At 41.6% G+C, this 19,073-nt stretch overlaps 1 protein-coding gene across 4 annotated transcripts in view; it reads left to right on the top strand.

Moving 5' to 3' along the window:
- Positions 1-19,073, top strand: part of Fbxw11 (F-box and WD repeat domain containing 11) — a 100,796-nt gene that overhangs the window by 57,125 nt on the left and 24,598 nt on the right. For 2 of the 4 annotated variants that reach the window (XM_051180983.1, XM_051180985.1), the window contains 2 exons: positions 7,084-7,146; positions 11,290-11,515. In XM_051180983.1, the coding sequence (XP_051036940.1) occupies positions 7,084-7,146; positions 11,290-11,515 (289 nt within the window). The remainder of the gene's footprint in view (positions 1-7,083; positions 7,147-11,289; positions 11,516-19,073) is intronic. The other 2 variants (XM_051180984.1, XM_051180986.1) reach the window with 1 other exon arrangement.

The following is a 19,073-nucleotide window of genomic DNA, read 5'->3' as shown; positions in this document are numbered from 1 at the left end:
CAGAAGGTCAGGAGGGCAGATCAGTCAATACTGAAATGCCACGAGTTTATTTTTCACCACTCTTATATACCATAGCCAAAATGGGGAACACAGTACCATGTATAAGGAACAAACAGACTTTTCTTCCTCACTCATTCTAAGGGTTCAGTAACCACACCTTAGCTCCAATTTATTGTTCCCTAGCCTTGAGGTCAGGAGTAGCCACATCTCAGATTCAAGTCTGTTGTTATTTAGACTAAGACGGCAAAAATATCCACACCTTTGACCTTTAGGTCTTATGATTTGCTGACAGCTTTGAACTCTCTGCCTTGTGCCAAGATGGAGTGCAGCCATCTTTATGGGCACTCACAATACAGATGGGTGTCTACCTGCATCAAGAGATTTGACCAAATTCAGATTAAAACTTCTAAAAGCAAACAGGGGAAAAAACATTCATGTTTGTAACAATTGTGCAGGTACTTTTCCTGTCATCATTACCCACTGAACAGTACAGTATGTTTCAATGGTAGGACTGTGAGGAGTCTAGAGGTGACGTAAAGAGCATGTATGTAGTTTTAAGTGCAGACACTGCAATTGTCCTTCCATTTTGGTGTCTGGGGAGGTTCCTGAGATCAGGCCTACATGGATACTGAGAGAAAGCTGTGTTTCTGCATACTGTAATTTATTCTTTTACTCCTTTCACATATTTTAAAATTACACTTTTAAGTCAGAAAGGGAACCATCTAACTTAAAAAGGCCCTGGAAACAAGACCCAATGAAATGGTAGCTAGATACACACTTTGGGAGAATGTCAATATATACCGTAGTGACCCTGTTGCACGTGTACATAGACCTGATAGTATTGCCCATGTGCACACCAGAAGATACAGCAGTTATTTTTAAATGCTGAAAGTGGACTGGGATTTGGCCCAGAAGTGTTTGGCTCAATGGCCATACCCTAAGCACCAAGGAAGTAAAAAGGCAAAGCTGGGGTGGAGGCGACTCTGCATTCATGGCTTTCTTTTGGGACTTTTTTGACTGAACCCACCCAGGAACTCTTGCAGGCTAGCACTCTCCTTTTGAGCTACTCTGCTTTTGAGTTACATCCCTCAAATACTTCTTGGACTAGTATATACAAAATGAACAAACTGCTGTTGTATTTCAGTGATACAGTGTCAAACAGGATAGTTAATATAGTGGTATTCCAGGTGGAAGACACAACACTGATCACCGGGGATTGCCAGTAAAGCCCCAGTGAGGGTGGCTGTGGGGGTGTGTAACACTTGTGCCTGGTCCTTCCTCAGACACCTAAACCTGTTTCCCTCAGAGAGGGTAGAGAAGTGTGTTGAAAACCACATTAATGACTTTTTGGTGTGCTTTGTGAAATTTTACTCAGTGCGTAAAAGCACATTTAATCTTCTTTGTGACCTTTGCTTTCCAGAGATTTAGAAAGTTGTCATTCAGGATTTTGATTGAATGATGGTTTTGCTTTCTGTTTAATTTGTATTTTCCCACCCCCCATACCCACCCACTGTGTCCTGAGTCTTTTCTGTGAATTTGTGCTTTACTCTGAGGGTAGGTGAATGCCTGATGTTGCTGTTGTCTCCTTCTCCTCTGCTTCAAATTTAAAAATGCTGGTTGCAGGCCATTAAATTGATTCATGGGCTACAACCTGCAGTTGGGAAAACACATGAGAGACATATTTTTGTATGGAAAGTTTATTGTCAGGGTAGAACGTCTTAGTGATTCTTAACCTCTTACTGCAGAATTTGCAGTTTTTAAAAAATAATACAGTTCCTTTTAGGTGATTCTCAAAGTAGGGAGTTTTTGAAGTGAAATATATTCTGTGTTGGTTGCTATTAGCAAAGAAGCTTCACTGCTCATCTGCAAGCTGAAAGAAAATGGAGATGGGGTGTTTGGAACTAGACTGGTGGTAATGTTTGTCATGACTGTATGAGAAGACAGAAAACTCTCATATTCGCTTTACATGTGCTTTGTTCTTCTCCATCCTGGCCTGGGGGAAGTGTCAACAGTCATGGTGGAGAAGGTGGCTGCTTCTGCTGAGCCTTTTGTCACAGCCTTTGTATATTAGGGCATTTTTAAACATTGGCTTGTTTGCTTGTTTGTGTTTTGGGTTTTGGGGACAGGGTTTCCTCTGTGTGATAGCCTTGGCTGCCCTGGAATTCACTCTGTGGGCTGACCTGGAACTCAACAGAGATCTGCCTGCCTCCACCTCCTGGGTGTTGGGATTAAAGGTATGCAATATCACTGACCAGTTGGCTTTTTTTTTTTTTTTTTTTTAACTGAACTTTTAAAGAATTCTTTTATTTTTGATTGGATACATTTAATGGAGATCCTACTAATTTAACTAACTAATCAAGCCAATGTTTCTTCCTCAGGACAACAATTTACACTGTTTAATGCTTGGAATGCTGGGTGTGTTTGCTTGAGTATTGAGTTCAGGCCCTGTGTCTATAGGCAAGCGCTCTACCGCCCAGGTGTACCAGCCTTCTTTTTACTTGTTTGGAGACACATGGTCCGACTAAATTGTCTCTGGTGGCTTGGAACTCACCCTGTAGTTTAAGGTGGCTTTGGCCCCAGTGATTCCCCCGTCTCAGCTTCCCTGGAACCTGGAATTGCAGCCCTTCTACTGGGGTCCTGTGCAGAATGGTGTTTCTGAAGGCCATAGCCTCAGGGCCTGTAGTTCCCTTGTAATGATAGAAAAGTGTCTTCAAAACAAGACTGGGATCTTCATAGGGAGTCAGCTGCTGTGTGTGCCCTGTTGCTGAGAAGGCACTTTGCATGAAGGACAAGACTGGCTTTGAAGCCTGACACTTACTGATGTGTAATGTTAGGCCAATTGTGTAATATTTCTGTCTGAGTCATGGTTCTCTTCATTGGTAGAAGAGAATTTATGTAGTATCATGTAGGGTTGTTGTAAGGAATAGAGGTAATTCATACAAAGTTTTGAAAGTTTCAAAACCAGAAACTATTGTGGGCAATCATTAAATGGTAATGTTTTTGGCTGGAGCAGTAGTTTAGTGGGTAAGGACAAAGCTGGATGAGCTGAGTTGACTCCTGGGACTCACATGGTAGATAGAAGGAGAGAACCAACTGTAAATTGCACTCTGCCTTCCACATGTGGGCCATGGCACTTGGTCAGGTGTAATTTTTGAAACGACAACTATTGCTATTTCTACCCTTGGAAGACCTGTTGGGTAAGGTATGTAGTGCTGTTTTTAATGTAATTGGATACAATTTGCAGAGAATACCAGCAGTACATTAGATTCTAATGGCATTTGGTAGTTCTGGGGTCTTGCAATTTGGCTTGGATACATTGTGATGAGATCAGTGGGGCTTCACTCCTTAAGTTTCTATTGTCACATAGCCAAACCATTTTGCCATAGCGATGAAGTTTAAATAGAGACATAAATCAAAATAATTCAGAGAACTTACAAAAGTGTTGTTAAAGCCTATGGAGCTCTAGTAAGAACTCTTGTTATTGAAGATTGTCGAATAACAATTTGATGGTAAGCAGTACTTACTTAGTCCAGAGGTGCATATATAACCTTCTCACACTAAACAAGGTACTATGTGGCATGCTATAGTCACACTGAATGTGAAGAGTCTCAATACTGTCCCTGGGGCCAAGCAGAGGGACTGCAGTGTTTTTGAAGGCCAGGCACAGTACACAATCCTAGAACGCTGTCTTTCAAGTGGGCGGGGTGATTTTGCTCTCCCCTTCTCTGGACAAGTGGTAATCTGGAGATAGTTTTGATGATCACATTGTCATGGGTCAGGCATAGGTAGAGGCCTGGAATGTCTCTTATGTCTTATAATGCAGCTGCCATAACAAGAAATTTTCTGTCCCTAAATACCAGTAGTGCCCAGGCCAAGTGGCTGCTTCTTGGATGGCATTCTTTGGTGGCAGGTTCAGAACAGGAGGGTCTAAAATGTTTACTTCTTTGCAATGCTGTGCTCCTGGCAGGTAGGTGCATAAAACCAGAAGTGATTACAAGCAGGCAGGTGTGAGGGAGCCAGGATATTCAACCTTTTAGATTGCCTGACCCCCTGGTTTCACCTGAGAATTTGGATGTGTGTAATTAACCTTGACTCCACATGAACCCTGGATCAGGGGTGGGGGTGTTTGCCTGTTGCCTTAAGAAGTAAAATTCAGTGATATGAAAGTGTGTGTGTGTTGGTGTTGTGCCAGTAAGGCACAAACAGCTCTCTTAAGAGAAGTTAGTTTCCATTGTTGCCATCATCACTCACCTCATAACCCCAGATAGCAGATTGAGAAAGGAGATGGAGAAATGTCTTCTGCTTTTCATCCTCACAGTGCCCCTTTCCTTTGTGCTAGAGATGTTTGTTGAAGTGGGAGGACCAAGACTTTCCCATAGTCCAGTCCACATGCTGAGCTATCATTAGCACATAGTCCAACTAGCTTGAGAGAGGAGTGCTAAACCAACCTGGTCTGGCTCAGAGTTCTAGTTCTGTACAGAATGTATGGTAGTCTGCAATGTGTGATAGCTCATGTGCATAGACAGCCTTTCTCAAACTTAGACCCAGGTCCTTTCGCTCTCAGCAGCTCTCTTACCCTGTAGGATTAAATCCGGTGTAGAAGTGATTCACCAGGACTGTGGTCTAGGGGTCAGGTGCTTCCTAGCAAACGAGGGCCTGAGTTTGAGCTGTAGATGTGGGATAAGACATGAAAATCACCCTCATTAGTGTAGATTGAGGGCTGTCCTCTGTTGGTAGTTTTTCTCAAGCATCTATAAGAGAAGCTGGGAAAATATGTAACAAGGGGAACTAGTCTGGCCCTGAGAGGCTTTCATTGACCTGTAGTCTAGCGTGAAGAGAATATTTGGCATTTCTTCACAAGAGCTGTCTCCCTCTCAGCTGTGCAAATAATGCTTCTGCAGTTTTAAACAGATGAATGAAAACTTCTCACTGTAATGTTGGCTGTTACTAGTATAGTCTGCAGGACTCCTGATAGTTTTGCTTCTTCCTTGAGTGAAGAAAAACATCATGGTGTGTCTTAGTTGGGTTTCTATTGCTGTGACAAGACATCATGACCACAGCAACTCTTAAAAAGGAAAACATTTAATTGGGACTGGCTTAAGGTTCAGAGGTTTAGTTCATTATTAACCTGATGGCATATAGGCAGACATGATGCTGGAGAGTGAGCTAAGAGTTTTATATCTTAATCCTCAGGCAGCAGGAGACACTAGGCTTGGTTTGAGCTTTTGAAACTTCAAAACATATGCCCTGTGACAGACTTCCTCCAACAAGGCCACACCTTCTAATAGTGCCGCATTCTATGGGCCCATGAGAGCCAATTCATTCAAAAAGAGAGGTCAGAACCACTTTTTCTAACGCCATTCTCAGGAACCAAAGACACGGGATTCCACAAAGTTTAAGCTTAAAAAATAATACAGGCCTGGAACTCTGGGAGAACCCCCTGCCTCCTGAGTGCTGGGGTTAAAGGCATCCAGCACTGCCCTCATCTCCTTGCCTTTCTTGGATGCCACTGACATGACAGACAGATCACTTTGTAACACCATACTCAGGGATGAGGTAGTGAGTCACATCGTCATTTTGCCTGTTTACCTAAGGAAAACTGTTGGTTTTGTTTCTCTCCAGGCTGTCCTAGATAGCTGTAAAGGAGAGTGATATGGGGAGACCTTCTAAAGCATAGCCTTTGTTTGCTTCTTCTCCCTCTTTTGCTTCAGGATTGTCTACTGTTGCCAGGTTTTGAACACCAGGACACACTGCCTGCTCCTTCCCCTTCCTACCCCCTTTCATCTGCACCCTGTCACTGGCCTTGACATTCTGGGACTTTTACATTTTATTGAGAAAGATTTTCCCTCTAGAGCCATTCTGCTGTGACCAGGTCACTGAAGTTATAACAAGTATGAAGATAACTATGGGAAAGCAGAGTTCTCAATGCAGGGAAGGAGGGCATCTCTGACCAGAGATTTTAGCATGGTGGTCTTACCACACCTCATGGCTCTCTGTTTGATGAGTGACATCCTTTTCCTAAGGTCCCACGCTGAGTGACCTTGTCACTGTTGTAGCTTCTTGCTTTGGCTCTCCTACTGTGTGCCACTGAAGTAGACAGCAGTGACTCATGCCCAGTGGTGATGCCTGTTGACTCTTGGGGATTTCCCATTGGTCTATTGGGAAATACTCTGTGGGCGGGGCCTAAATGTTTCAGGACTTAAAAGGTAGAGGAAAAACAAGGAGAGTATAAACAGATCCTGTAACATTGGCAACTTTAATAGATCTGTAATGAACCTTCTGGAAAAGGTGGGACCGATGCTGGGGTTTTTCTCTGCTCCACTCTTTAAGAGCTCTAGGTTTGGGAAGGAACTGCAGAGAGTTAGCCCCTAGTCACTAGTGAGTCCACTTCCTCTTCTCATTAAGACTCCACTTAGCAGTTAGGTAGCAGCTTCAAAAGGGAAAGCCCAATCATGTATAATCTCCAGTTAATGGGCATCTGTTGGGCCACTGGGTCACCAGAGGGGATAATTACAGAGTGCTTTGTGTAGCAAATACTAAAATGGGGGGAAAATGTGTTTAGAAGGCAAGCCAGATTGTTATTGACTAATAGCATCCTCCTGTTGAGGGAGAACGTTGGGGTACCCCTCCATGCTTGTTGGGGGAGATGGCAAGGCCATTTTCCAAAACAGAACTATGGAGGGAGAGGAGAGAGGAGAGAGGTGGGGCACTTGGAAAGTCTTGTTGGTGGATGGGATACATTCCTGAACAGCAGCATTCTAGGAGACATTGTGTACAAGCATTGGGAACTTGTGAGTCTCTGAATTTTCTGCCATACAACAACGATGATGGTGTACTTCAATCCCACCTCACAAGTTAGCTGGTTTCCAGTCATTTCCAGCCTCCATGAGTGAAGACTGCTTACCGTTGGTTTGTGAAAGCTGATAGAGCTTCCTGACCCAGAATGGCAATTGTTAGCCACAAGCCAGAGGTCTTGGGTTTGCATCCATCTACTCTAGTTTGAGATCTCAAAGTTTATGTCTTGTAGTCTTTAGGTTTTGCAGAACGTGGTGTAATTCAAATAACCTGTTTTTCCCCCTTCAGAACACTTCAGTTATGGAAGATCAAAATGAAGATGAGTCCCCAAAGAAAAATGGTCTTTGGCAGGTAGGCACTATAAGCTAGCAGATCATTGTAGATAAGCTCTGCCCTTGCTAGTGTCCTCACTGAGACCAGGGCCCAGCCTCTGCTTTGTGCAGGGTTGCTATATACAGAAGCCACCCTACTTGCCCATCTTTTCCTCAGAAAGTGTCAGTAGTAGTAGTAGTAGTAGTAGTAGTAGTAGTAGTAGTAGTAGTAGTAGATGATAACTTTGGAGTTTTTGGAAAGATTCCAAAGGGCACTATCCTAAAATCCGGATTTTGAGGCCCAAGATAGACCACATGGAAATCCTCCATCCAGGGAACTTAGAGCTTTTAACTTAGAGCTAAGGGCAAAAACCTTATGCTAGTCCTGTCCCATGTTTAGAAAGGCTGTTTTTGTCTTGTTTGTACCACATTCCCCACCCCCAAGCTGTTCCTGTGGGTACTTTCCCATTTCATATCATTTCATTTCATTCTTTTCCTTCCAACCTCCCAGGATTTGTGTTGGGGTTTTGGGGAACATGCAGACCTTCATAGTTTAGTGTCTTTATTATTTTATTTGCATGAAAATACATTTTCTCCTTTGTGAGGTTGTGAGAAAAGGCACAACATATATAGAACAAAGCAAAACGAAAAAAAAAAAAAAACAAACAAAAGGTACCCCGACCTCAGACTCATTTGATTAAAAACTCTTGGAGGTAGATTAGTTAGAATAATATACACACAAATTTAAAATGAAATGGAAAAGGTAAAGTAATAATATCAGCAGGGATTGTCTGGGCCCACCAGGGAGCTGGAGGTAGAAGCTGGGAAGTGTGCTCCTAAATGTGCATATGCCTATTTGCCTTTCACAGCATTCTTCATGTGTAAAAGGACCATGTGAGACCTTCTTGCCGGTCATAGTTCTGTTCCCTGTTGTTCAGTTTGCAGTGGCTCCCAACTCTTTAGCCTTCAGTTTTCTTCATCTGTCCACCTCCTAGTCAGTTACTTGGTGGGAAACTTGATGGTGAATTAAATAATAAATAATCCCTTTGCCTACCAAATGAGAAAGTGGACGTGAAAATACTGTGTGAGTTAATATGCAACACAGATGCAGGCCATTGCTATAATTCTGTTTAACCTGCTGTGAAAGCATATGTTCTGGAAAATTGCCATGCAGATGTTGAGTAAAGGAGGTGAGAACACATGAAGTCTGTAGGACTACTTCACAGTTGGCCTTCTACGCATAGCCTAATTTTGTCTTTGTGTGCTCCCCTTTCCACAGATGATTGTGTTCATGGACCGTAAGACTCCACATCTGTCTTTGTTCCTTCCCATCCTGTCAAAGGCTGCCTTTCCTTAGTGCAGCTTTACTGAAAACTGGACTTTAGCGGCCACACTGTAGCCCTTGTGTATAGATGGTACTGTAATTTGCATTACCCGTTATTTGCAATTAGGTAGTTACTTCTACTTTTCCTTGTTATAACTAGGATACTGTTATGCTTAAAACAACCTAGATATCTCCTTTTATGTCTGTTGATATTTATCACAGCAAAGAAGTTTTACTTTGCCTCAAGTTCTATTGAGTTGGTTAGATGAGAATGGTTTTCAATAAGCAAAACTTTTAAATTCCTGTTCAATGCTGCCCTCTGGCAACAGGCGCCAATTGAATTACCCTTGCTCCAGGAATTGGGGGTAAACCTTGTATCTAAATGTGGAAATAAAGACTTACTTGAGACACAAAACTGAAAAGCTTTTTGTCAGGGAAGGCCAGAAGTTTCCATTGAATATTTAGAATATTTAGAGATTCTCTTTCTTTGATAAGTTTAGTTTAATTAGAGAACATACCATTAATAAAAACTCTTCATTCCAGATGGGTGGTGGTGGTGGTGAATGCCTTTAATCCTAGCACTTGGGAGGCAGAGGCAGGCGGATCTCTGTGAGTTTGAGGCCAGCCTGGTCTACAAAGCTACACAGAGAAACCCTGTCTCAAAAAACCAAAACCAAACCAAACCAAACCAACCAACCAACCAACCAAACAAACAAAAAAAAAACAACCCTCTTTATTCCACGTAAGGCTTTGGAAACAAGTTGAAATGGAATTCATGGGCATTTGCAGTTCATCTCTTCAGGTCTGAAAATCCTTTACTCTCTTTCTGTTAGTGTCTACGAGTAGACTATCAGAGGAGTAATGGACAAATGGCTTGGCAAGTATATAAAAACACTGATATGGTCAGGTGGTGGTGGTGCGTCTTTAATCCTAGCACTCAGGAGACAGAAGTAGGTGGATCTCTGTGAGTTTGAGCCCAGCCTGGTAAACAGAGTGAGTTTCAGGATAGACAGGGCTACACAAAGAAACCCTGCCCCCCCCAAACAAAACAAAATGAAACACTAGTATGATATTGCTTTTAAATACAAGGTGTTATGCTTCCCAGCATTAGTAGGTTTGTGACTTTGAGTGGTGTAGACTATATTGTTATGGTGGTGTGGGAGGGTGTGTATGGTTATGTGTATGTGAGTATGCAGATGTGTTAGGACAGAAGAATGTAATGTCTTCTTTTGTTCTCAGCCTTATTCTCGGGAGCTAGGGTCTCCTTCTGAACTGGAAGCTTGCATTTTCAGCTCTTCTGGCCAGTCATTGCACTCTTGGCATCTGCCTGTTTACATGCCTTCATGCTAGTGTTACTGGCATGTGCAACCATACAGACTTTTAATGAGTGGTGGGGTTTTGAACTCAGGGACTTATGCTTGCACAGCAAGTGCTTTTACCTGCTGAGCCATCTCCCCAGCCTCTAGATTGTTGGATATCTTTATCTTTTTTCTTTTTCCCTTTTTTAGGGAATAGAATTGAACCCTCCCTGGGGCTTTACCCAGAGTCCTTTGGTTTTGATTAAAAGCTTTAAATCAATTAATTAACAGACATACATTTTATAGTACAAGTATGGAAGCCACAGGACAACTTTCTGGAGTCAATAGTCTCTTTCCACTGTGTGGGTTTCTGAGATCAAACTCAGGCTGAGCTATCTCATTGGCTATTGGATTATATGATGATGCTATGCAGGGAAAGAGAGATAGAATTGATTAGAAAGGCATTGCTGTAAGAAGTGCACTGATCGTATAGAAACCGTCTGGGATGGCTACTTTTCTGGGTGTACAGGGGTTAATTTTGGACTATTTTCTGAGAAGTAGGACAAAGGAAGGGATGGAAGTCTAAACTATTTGGTCAACATTTATTAGTCATGGGAACTAATATGGAGAAGGTCAACTATTAGGAGAAAGTGGAGTGGTATAGATTGACTGATTTTTAGGTGCTTCTTATATTGAGCTAGACTGGGGTTCTCAGTGTGTCCCTCCAGTGCAGTCTGGCCTAGTGGACTCCAAAACATTTGGGAACTTTTAAGAAATAATAGACTCTCAGGCTCTCATCCAGACAGTGTTAATAGGCGCTCTGCTACTCTAATGCTTGCTTAGGCGGGAGAACCATTAGCAATGGTGTACAGTAACCAGCCCTGCTCCAGTTGTAATTATCCGTGGTTAGCTGCAGTCTAGAAGTACTAAATGAAAAATTTCGGAAGTGTGGTTGGGAGAATGTATGTGCATATTTACATAATAATATAGTACATTATTTTAAGTATTCTATTTTCATTGTCAGTAATATCTTACTATACATAATTCATAAGCTCAGCTTTATCACAAGTATGTATATACATATAGGCAGAAACATGTAGCATTTAATATTATCCATGGGTCTAGACATCTAGCTGAGGTCTTGGAACATATCTTGAGAAAATAAGAAAGACATTAGCTTTTAATTTTGAGGAAGTGAAACAGACTACTACGAGCCAACCAGATGCCAGTTTGTCAAGTTAGGCAGTTAGTTATTCTAAGATGACCATCGCCAAATGAGTTACCTAATGATGGCACGGTATTGCAGTAAACATTGGGGAATGATGAGCTCAGACACCAGTCAGGTTTGGTAACAACTGCAACTTGAAGAGTGACTGTGGTCATTAATTTGAGGATATATATAGGCCTTGAATACATTTTAATTATGTAATGAATGAATGAATGAACAAAGAAATGAGTTTGGTTTAAGTTAAAGCTGAATCCATAGGACAAAGGGTATTTCTGATGAAACAGATTAAATGCCTTTCTAGCTAATTATTGTTTCTTTGTTTTTCCAAAACAGATAAGTAATGGAACATCATCTGTGATTGTCTCCAGAAAGAGGCCATCAGAGGGGAACTACCAGAAAGAAAAGGACTTGTGTATTAAATACTTTGACCAGTGGTCTGAGTCAGATCAGGTGGAATTTGTGGAGCACCTTATCTCACGAATGTGTCATTATCAGCATGGACATATTAACTCTTACCTGAAGCCCATGTTGCAGCGGGACTTTATCACCGCCTTACCAGGTAATCATGCTTGTCTTGACAGTTGTTGGCCAGATACCCAGTCCTCAAGCTGAGTGGATGTCTATGAAGTGAGTGGTGAATGGATGACTATACTATGAGCCATCATTTCTGGGGGAAAGTCATTGTATTTGTAGTTGGTTTTTAATCCTTCCTCAAGAGCCATATATTAAATTCCAGTAGATACATTTCTAAGAAATGCAGGCTATTCCTGTGATTGACCATGTGGCATATTAGTCAGTGCTGTTGTTTCTTTTAGTTGCTTTCTGTTGTTTGATACACTTTTTATTTTGATAGGTGTACATTCTGTACTTTACATGTAATTTTTAAAAATGTATGGAGCTGGGCATGATAGATCATGCCTGCTTTCCTGACAGCCAGTAAGCTAAGATGGGAGAATTATCTCAATGCCAGATAGGAAAGACATACACAAGTGCACATGCACACATGCATCTACTTTTCCTTAAGTCTGTGTCTTGGCAAGCCTCACAGAGTTGAGGCTGACAGAATTGAGGCTATTCACTTATATCTGGAGGGTTAACTTAGGAAGTTTCTTTTCTCTCTTTCCTTTTTGGTTTTTTGAGACAGGGTTTCTCTGTAGCTTTGAAGTCTGTCCTGAAACACACTGTACACCAGGATGGCTTCAAACTAACAGAGATCTATCCACCCATCTCTTCCTTCCAAGTGTGCCTCCACCACCCAGTTTCTTTCCCTCCCTCCCTCCTTCCCTCCCTCAAAATCTAGATTTATTTTATGGTATGACTTATATCTGTTAACCATGTGTGCATCTTGTGCCCATGGAGGTCAGCAGAGTGTTGGATACCCTGGAACTGGTGTGAACCACTGTGTTCTGGGTGCTGAGAACTGAACCTGAATCCTCTTAAGAGAAACAAGTGCTTTTAACCACTGGACCATCTCTCTAGCTCTGTTGCATTTCTTAAAACTTGCATCTCTATCCATTCCTCATTGCTACCCCACAACCCCTCACTCATGTATGTGCACTATGGGTACATTTTTCGATTAAGTTTTATTTATTTTTTTTTTTAAAGCTTTGTGTTTATGACATTTTTAGTTGTGAACAATATCCAGTGAGAAGTACAGAACTCTTGCATTCCTGCCTATGCCCACCCCTCCCCTCCCGCAGGCACACCCACCTGCACTGTCAGTGCCTGCTGGCTGCATTGTGTTCATGGGTGAATTTACTGATACATCATCATTCCCAAATCCACATTAGACATTAGGATCTGTGGTTGCAGTACTTCTGATGGGTCTGGGCAATATGTAACCCTGTACCCGCCACTCTCATTCAAGGTAATTCCATTCTACTTTGGGTTTTGACAACTTTTTTTTCCTGATTTTGAAATGTTTTGCCTCAATTTGGCTAGGTAAGATGTAGAGCTCTGACTCCTAAAGGGAATGCTGGATCTCCTGTGACACAGTATAGTGTGCTTATTGCCATCAAACCAGTGCAGTCCTTGGTAGCTCCAAGCTAGGGGCACCAGCCTGCCACAGGGGCAGCAGACTTCATCTGTTGGTGCTGTCATAGCACACGGGACCAGAGCTGGGGTCCTAGGCCTGGAACTTGGGCTACAAAGTGACAGAGAAGCTTCTGATTCCTTTGTGCTCTTCCAGGGTTTGTGTCTTTATTTTCTACACTAGGCGTGTAAAGAATATTTGGGAGTTAGCTGAGAAAGTCTTGATTCTGCTGTTCCATTTGATGCCAGAATGCTGTCCTGTCTTCCATCAGTTCTTTTCCGTTAGAAACGCAAATAGGAACCTTTTCTATCCAGAATAGTAGCATTTAGTTGCTTAGTTCAATTTCTCATTAAGCAGATTAAAACGACAAGGATCAGAAAAGTTGGGTGAAATGACCTTGTGTCACATGACTTGTTGGCCATGTGCGATTGTAAAATTATGGTGGGCAGACATTGGTTCAAAGTATGCAGTTATCCAGAGTTAAGATTCCTCTGGGATTTCAGCTTGTAGTCCTCCATTGAGGGAAGCCAGGGCAGGAACTGAATTGGAGACCACGAAGGAATGGTGCTAGCTGGCTTGCTCCTCTGGCATGCTGTTAGCTTTCTTATATAACTCTAGTCTGTGTCAGGTTGTCCAAAACAAAACAAAAGCCTAACCAGGACAATAACGCAATAAAATTCACTTTTAATTGTGGAGGGTGAGAGGAAGGGCCTTTCACTATGTGAGAGAGAAAGGTATAGGTGAATGGATTCTTGTGTGTACCTTCTCTGTACACATAGCACTTCAGAGCCTTGGCTATTGAGCTACTCCAGGAAGGGTCAGGGACGTTTTTCAAGTTGATGATTGTATTGCTCCTCATCAGTAACTGCTAACTAACGAGGCCAAGACTTTGTTCTCTTAAGAAAATCTGTTTATTGTTGGTTTTCTGTTTTGGTTTTATTTTCTTTCCAAGTGGTTTAGATGTGGGTGATTGCCCCTTATGTTTACAGAATAGCCACAAGGTGGCACTGTTGAAGTTCCCTTGATAGCTTCAAGCAGCTCCTTCTGGGGAGTACACAGCCTTGGAGAAGAGGCAGAACAGATGAACATGTGTTATGTATATAAATATGGTTAGTATAATTGCATACAATTCAGTTTTCATTATAGCGAATTTTAAGGCATTGTCCATATCTCTGTTAAAGTGGAATTTTGTGGTATTGAATGTTATATGAAATGAATGGACTGTTTGCTGGGACATGGAAATATTTCTGTTAAAATGCTATTTGTTTTAACAGGATTTTATCTGAACATGTATACATATGTCAGTGTATTTCATACATGAGAATCTAATAGCTGAGGACAAGCTGGTCCAGTTGATTGTGTTTGTGACTAGTAGACTTGGATTAAACCTGGCATTAGTCCTTATCCCAGACCTGTGCTGTAGAACATTATGGGGAAGATAGGTCTGTGCACTTAACATAAGTTTAATAAGATGCAGAACAACTTTTAATCATTCTACTAGTTCAGGGTTCAGTCTTTTCAGTAAGTACCTTGAGTTTGAATTTTTACTGTTAAGATTGACAACCACTTTAAACTTTTAATTGTGAAAAGCATTAATTGTAAAATATTGTCTATAGTTTTGGCTTTTTGGTTTTTTTTTTTTTTTAAGTGCTTACTGTGAACATTGTACCTGTCAGTATAGGGAAAATGGAAAATGTTTGTGGTTTCTGGCTCCTTTTGGTTCAGTGGAAAAAGTGATAATTATGATACGCTTTTTCTAAAAAATCATGGTAAATGTTTAGTCTGCAATGTCAATTTCTGCAGGCTAAGTTTGTGGTTTGTAAGAACTGTTGTTGAAGGGGAAATTTATACCATTTAAAATAGAGGCAGATTGTACTTCAAAAGGGATGATAAGTCTTGCTGATCGGTTTGGTGAGGTATCTGTGCAATTAAAAATGTTGAAACACTTAGCTTGCTGACTATGGTTTATTCATTTGTCTAGCCCCCAAGACAGTCATTATAAGTTGTAAATGTGATAGACTAGATCAAAAGTTGCAGGAGATGGGCAGGAATGAGCTAAGACTTGGGGCTTCATGCAGGGTCAAAGACCCAGCATCACATAGTAGAGAGTTGGAGTTAGATCCCCCTAGGCTTCAGACTCAGACTCTGCACCTAATAGCCTCAATGTCATCTGTGTGGGGAAAGGATTAAAGACGGCGTGTGTGTCATATGCTTGGCACCTGGTGGGTACACCCGTGTAGGTGTTTCCACTGTCATTTGGTTTTCTGGATAGTGTCGGGAAGGAAGCCCTTGGATTTGTGACCTGTGCTTTTCTCTTCCTTTATAGCCCATAGAGCCACCTGTTCCCAGGAAAGGCTTTGACACAGTGGTTGTAGGTAGTTATCTTGTTTTAAAGGCTTTCTGACTTCAGATTTTATAATCAGAGCTGTGACTAGCTAAGAAGCAAGGAGCAGCAGAGGTGGGGAAGAAAGGTGTTTTTTTTTTTTTTTTTTTTTTTAAGCTAGCTGCTTTCTGAAAGGTTGTTCTTATATGATCTAAGCAGCTGTTTGAAACTGGCCCTCATCAAGGGTTTTGAACTGACATCACACGTTGGAAGTTCATTTTAATATGATGGTTTTTACACATTGAACTTTGAAATCAGTACCTTGTCATTGTTTGAATTTGTTGCTGACAAACTCCCAGATTCTCACATGGTGCCTTTAATTCTCATTAGCAGCAGCGTTTCCAGAATTGTGTGTGCAGTGTCAGGCTGCGTTCTGAGGCCGTACTGTGTCCTAATGTTCCCAAGGATGTGCGGGTGTGAGGGGGTTGGGGGCTCACTCAGCATGATAGAGTAATAAGAGCCAGACACACTGTTTAGGAAAGTACTTAGTTTAACACCGGAAGAAGCACTTCCTTCAGCCCTGGCTAAAAGATTGCCTTGTGTTTGGTGGCCTCCTTTTCCTTAGTGGGCTTGAAATTAGAAAGCTGCAAAATTTGTATGTCTCTTTAGGATAACTACAGAAGAATCTTCTTTTCTTCAGTAGATCTAGGTGCCCAAATAGAGCATTTGATTCTTATTCCTCTCAGAACATTTAGGAATATGGGGCTTAAATTAATAGAATGGAAGCTGCAGCTGTGATTTTTTTTGTTTGTTTGTTTGTTTTTTGTTTTTGGCAGAAGAAGACTATGATAGTCTCCTTGAACATCCATTCATATCAACTTAAAGAGGTGGGGGTGTGTGTGGCAACCAAGGACATTTATTGAGTATCTGTTACATTCTGGTACTTTACGTCTCTTATGTTATTGCCTTCCCAGTGGACTTGTATGTTAGTAGCCTTCCCAGTGGACTTGAGAGATTCCTTCCCTCTAAAATGTAGGTATATAGAGTGATTATCTTGGAGCATTACTTTACAGTATATGAACAGTTATATGAACTAACTCCTTTCAGCACTAAAGATTGTTCCTGTGTTATAGACTAATGATATCCAAAAAGGATAATAGATTTTCTTATGGCCATTCACATAGCAGTTGACTAGATAAAATGTACGCCGGGTTATGTGATTTAACATTGGTTGCATTTTCTGTAAGACTAAAGTGTTCTGTCTCTTGTAAGGATGATGGGAATTTAAAGTAGTCACCAAAGGAAAGGAGCCCAGCCTTAGGTGTCATCAGGACATTGTTTAAATGAGCTGATGGCATTTGAAAGAGGAAATATGTATGGGATTTGCTTACTCAAAAACTTACTGGTAGCTTAGCTATGAGGAGTCAGTGAGGAGAAAAGATCCAAGACTACATGAATACCTTGCTATAAACCAATAGTCTCCAAATTGTCAGAATTAGGTGGCACTTCCAAGAGAATGGCTCCTAGACTGCCTTCTTTAGAGGTTGATTCAGTACAAAGTCCTAGGGTTCTGTTTTTGTTGTTGTGCTTTTGAAAGTCAGTGACCCTAATTGATTCCAATCCAGCACATGGCTTTAGCATCTCATGGTTGCAGTCTCTGGCTTGTTAGTAACCTGGAAGTTCTGTTCTCCTGGTTCTTCACAAGTGATGGGAACTGTGCCCTTGAGACCTGGAAAGACAGTTTTCTTTCAATGTGTGCTTGCCTTGCTATTTGTTTCATCTCTCTAAGAAGAGAGGATTTGAAAGGGGAATTGATTAGGGCATGTGTATAACCAGTTAGGAGGATCTGGTTAGTGATGTGGAAATCATGGGAGCCATGTAAAGTGAACTGTTGATACCCCATGTAGGAGTTAGAGGATGAAGTCCAGTGAGCCCCAGAATTAGAGAAGTTCAAAGAAGAGCTAAGTGTGCTACTTTATGATTAGGGAAAGTTGAGATAAGTATAGATTCAGTTCATGATAGCTGAGAGAAATTTAAGTCAGTGTGCCTGTGACTCCATACACATAGAAGATACAGGAGAAGGGCATGTGCACACATGCGGTTTATACAAGGTATTTGAACTTTGGAGAATGATATCTAGAACATTAGTTCCACATTATATCAGATTATCCAGGGAAATAGGGAGGGAGGCAGGGGAGGAGGGAGGGATGGATATGAAGATAGTGTTCAGCCATCTGGAGGGAAGTTGCAAGGAATGAAGGGGGCACTGTGCTTGAAGTCAATAGCATAATAGTGAATAGAAAAAAGGTCTGCTTTTAGTCTTGTTTAACTTAGTTCTTTTCTGTCCCTAAGAATAATGCCCTCAAGCCATAAAGGAAAGAAAAATTTTGGCCAAGCAAGGCATGAATTTATTTAGAAATCCTGCAAGGAAATTTATGGGACGGTGATGGATCTTGGGACTGATGTTCAGAACTGGGGAGTGAGTGCATTGGTGCAGTTGGGCTCATAGTCTTGCCTGATGATCCCAGAGGAGATGTGGAACTGGTTTCCAGGTTTTAAGAGCAGGGGAAGTGTTTATAAGATGTCACCTGTTACCCTGGATGTTACTCTTCAGTACATCTTAATTAAAAAAGTTAATTGGCATTTGAAAAGATTAGGTAGGATGTGTAAGCCTCAAAGGGTGAGTGTAGGATATGAAAGATCTGTTGGATATGGGTTTTAGAATAGGCAGTTAATTTGTTTATGTGTGTTTTGTCATTTTTCTCCATTGAGAATGGGTTGTATATGGTAAGAAGGAACCCAAAGCAACTGGTGCCAACCTGCAATGAAAGGTCACAAACCTAGTAAGTCAGATTCAACTGGTTCCTCTTCTGCCTGCTCATGAGAGCTTCTCCAGATGTTCCTGAGGACTGAATTGACAGATTTGAACTGGACATATTTAAGTGACTTAGAGAACTAGTGGCTGAGTGTTAGGACCCTAGAGTATTTATTACTGGATTCATCAGGAATAGCCTGCAGGGGAAAAGCTACTGTCCTGGGTGCTGTCCTTGGTTCTGATCCATTTCATGTTTGTTCTCAGCTGGGGGTAAAGACAATCTGTTTGCTTCTTATGCTGGTCTGCTGAGGAATACTCCCATTTCTGGATGCTAGAAACCAGAATTCTAGAGACTGAAGTGGCTGGTTCTCATGGAACTTTTGAAGCTGAGTTATAGTGAGGATAAGCTTAATGTATTGCTGACCACATCCCACCAGCGGTCAAATAGATAATTAAGGGTAATTGCTTTAATAGCAAGCGGGGAGAAGGGGGTTAGATTTTAACATGCAGCAATCTCAGGAATCTGCTGTGATAAGACCATTAGGGGAAGGAGGTCAGTCTTTGATTATGTGACTCTAAGGTAATTTGAGAATACAGGATAACAGTGGTGCTGAGTAGCCTTCATTATCAGGGGGTGGAGCTTGGGTCTTAGATCTAGTCCAGGATAGGGCCTTGAAACTTGTCATTGGCAGTGCAACCATGTCATTCTGAGACATATAGGCAACCTCAGTTTGTATAGCAAACCTTCCCCTTCCTTCTTCCAACTAAACTATGCCCATACTCTATGCAAATAAGGTAACTGAGGCAATGAAAGGCCAGTGCTTCACCTGCTTCTGGCTGTTAACACTAAGCTTAGTGCTGCTGAGCTTGAAAAAACAAGAACATCACCCTTAGGGAATGCTGTCTTGCTCTGAAATCTTTTCATCAGCATGCTTTCAGGTATTGTG

This window comes from Phodopus roborovskii, unplaced genomic scaffold (assembly GCF_943737965.1).
Source record: "Phodopus roborovskii unplaced genomic scaffold, PHOROB, whole genome shotgun sequence".
NCBI classification, from domain to species: Eukaryota; Metazoa; Chordata; class Mammalia; order Rodentia; family Cricetidae; genus Phodopus; species Phodopus roborovskii.
Note: the sequence above shows the minus strand (reverse complement) of the source record. Positions and strands in the feature narration are given on the sequence as shown.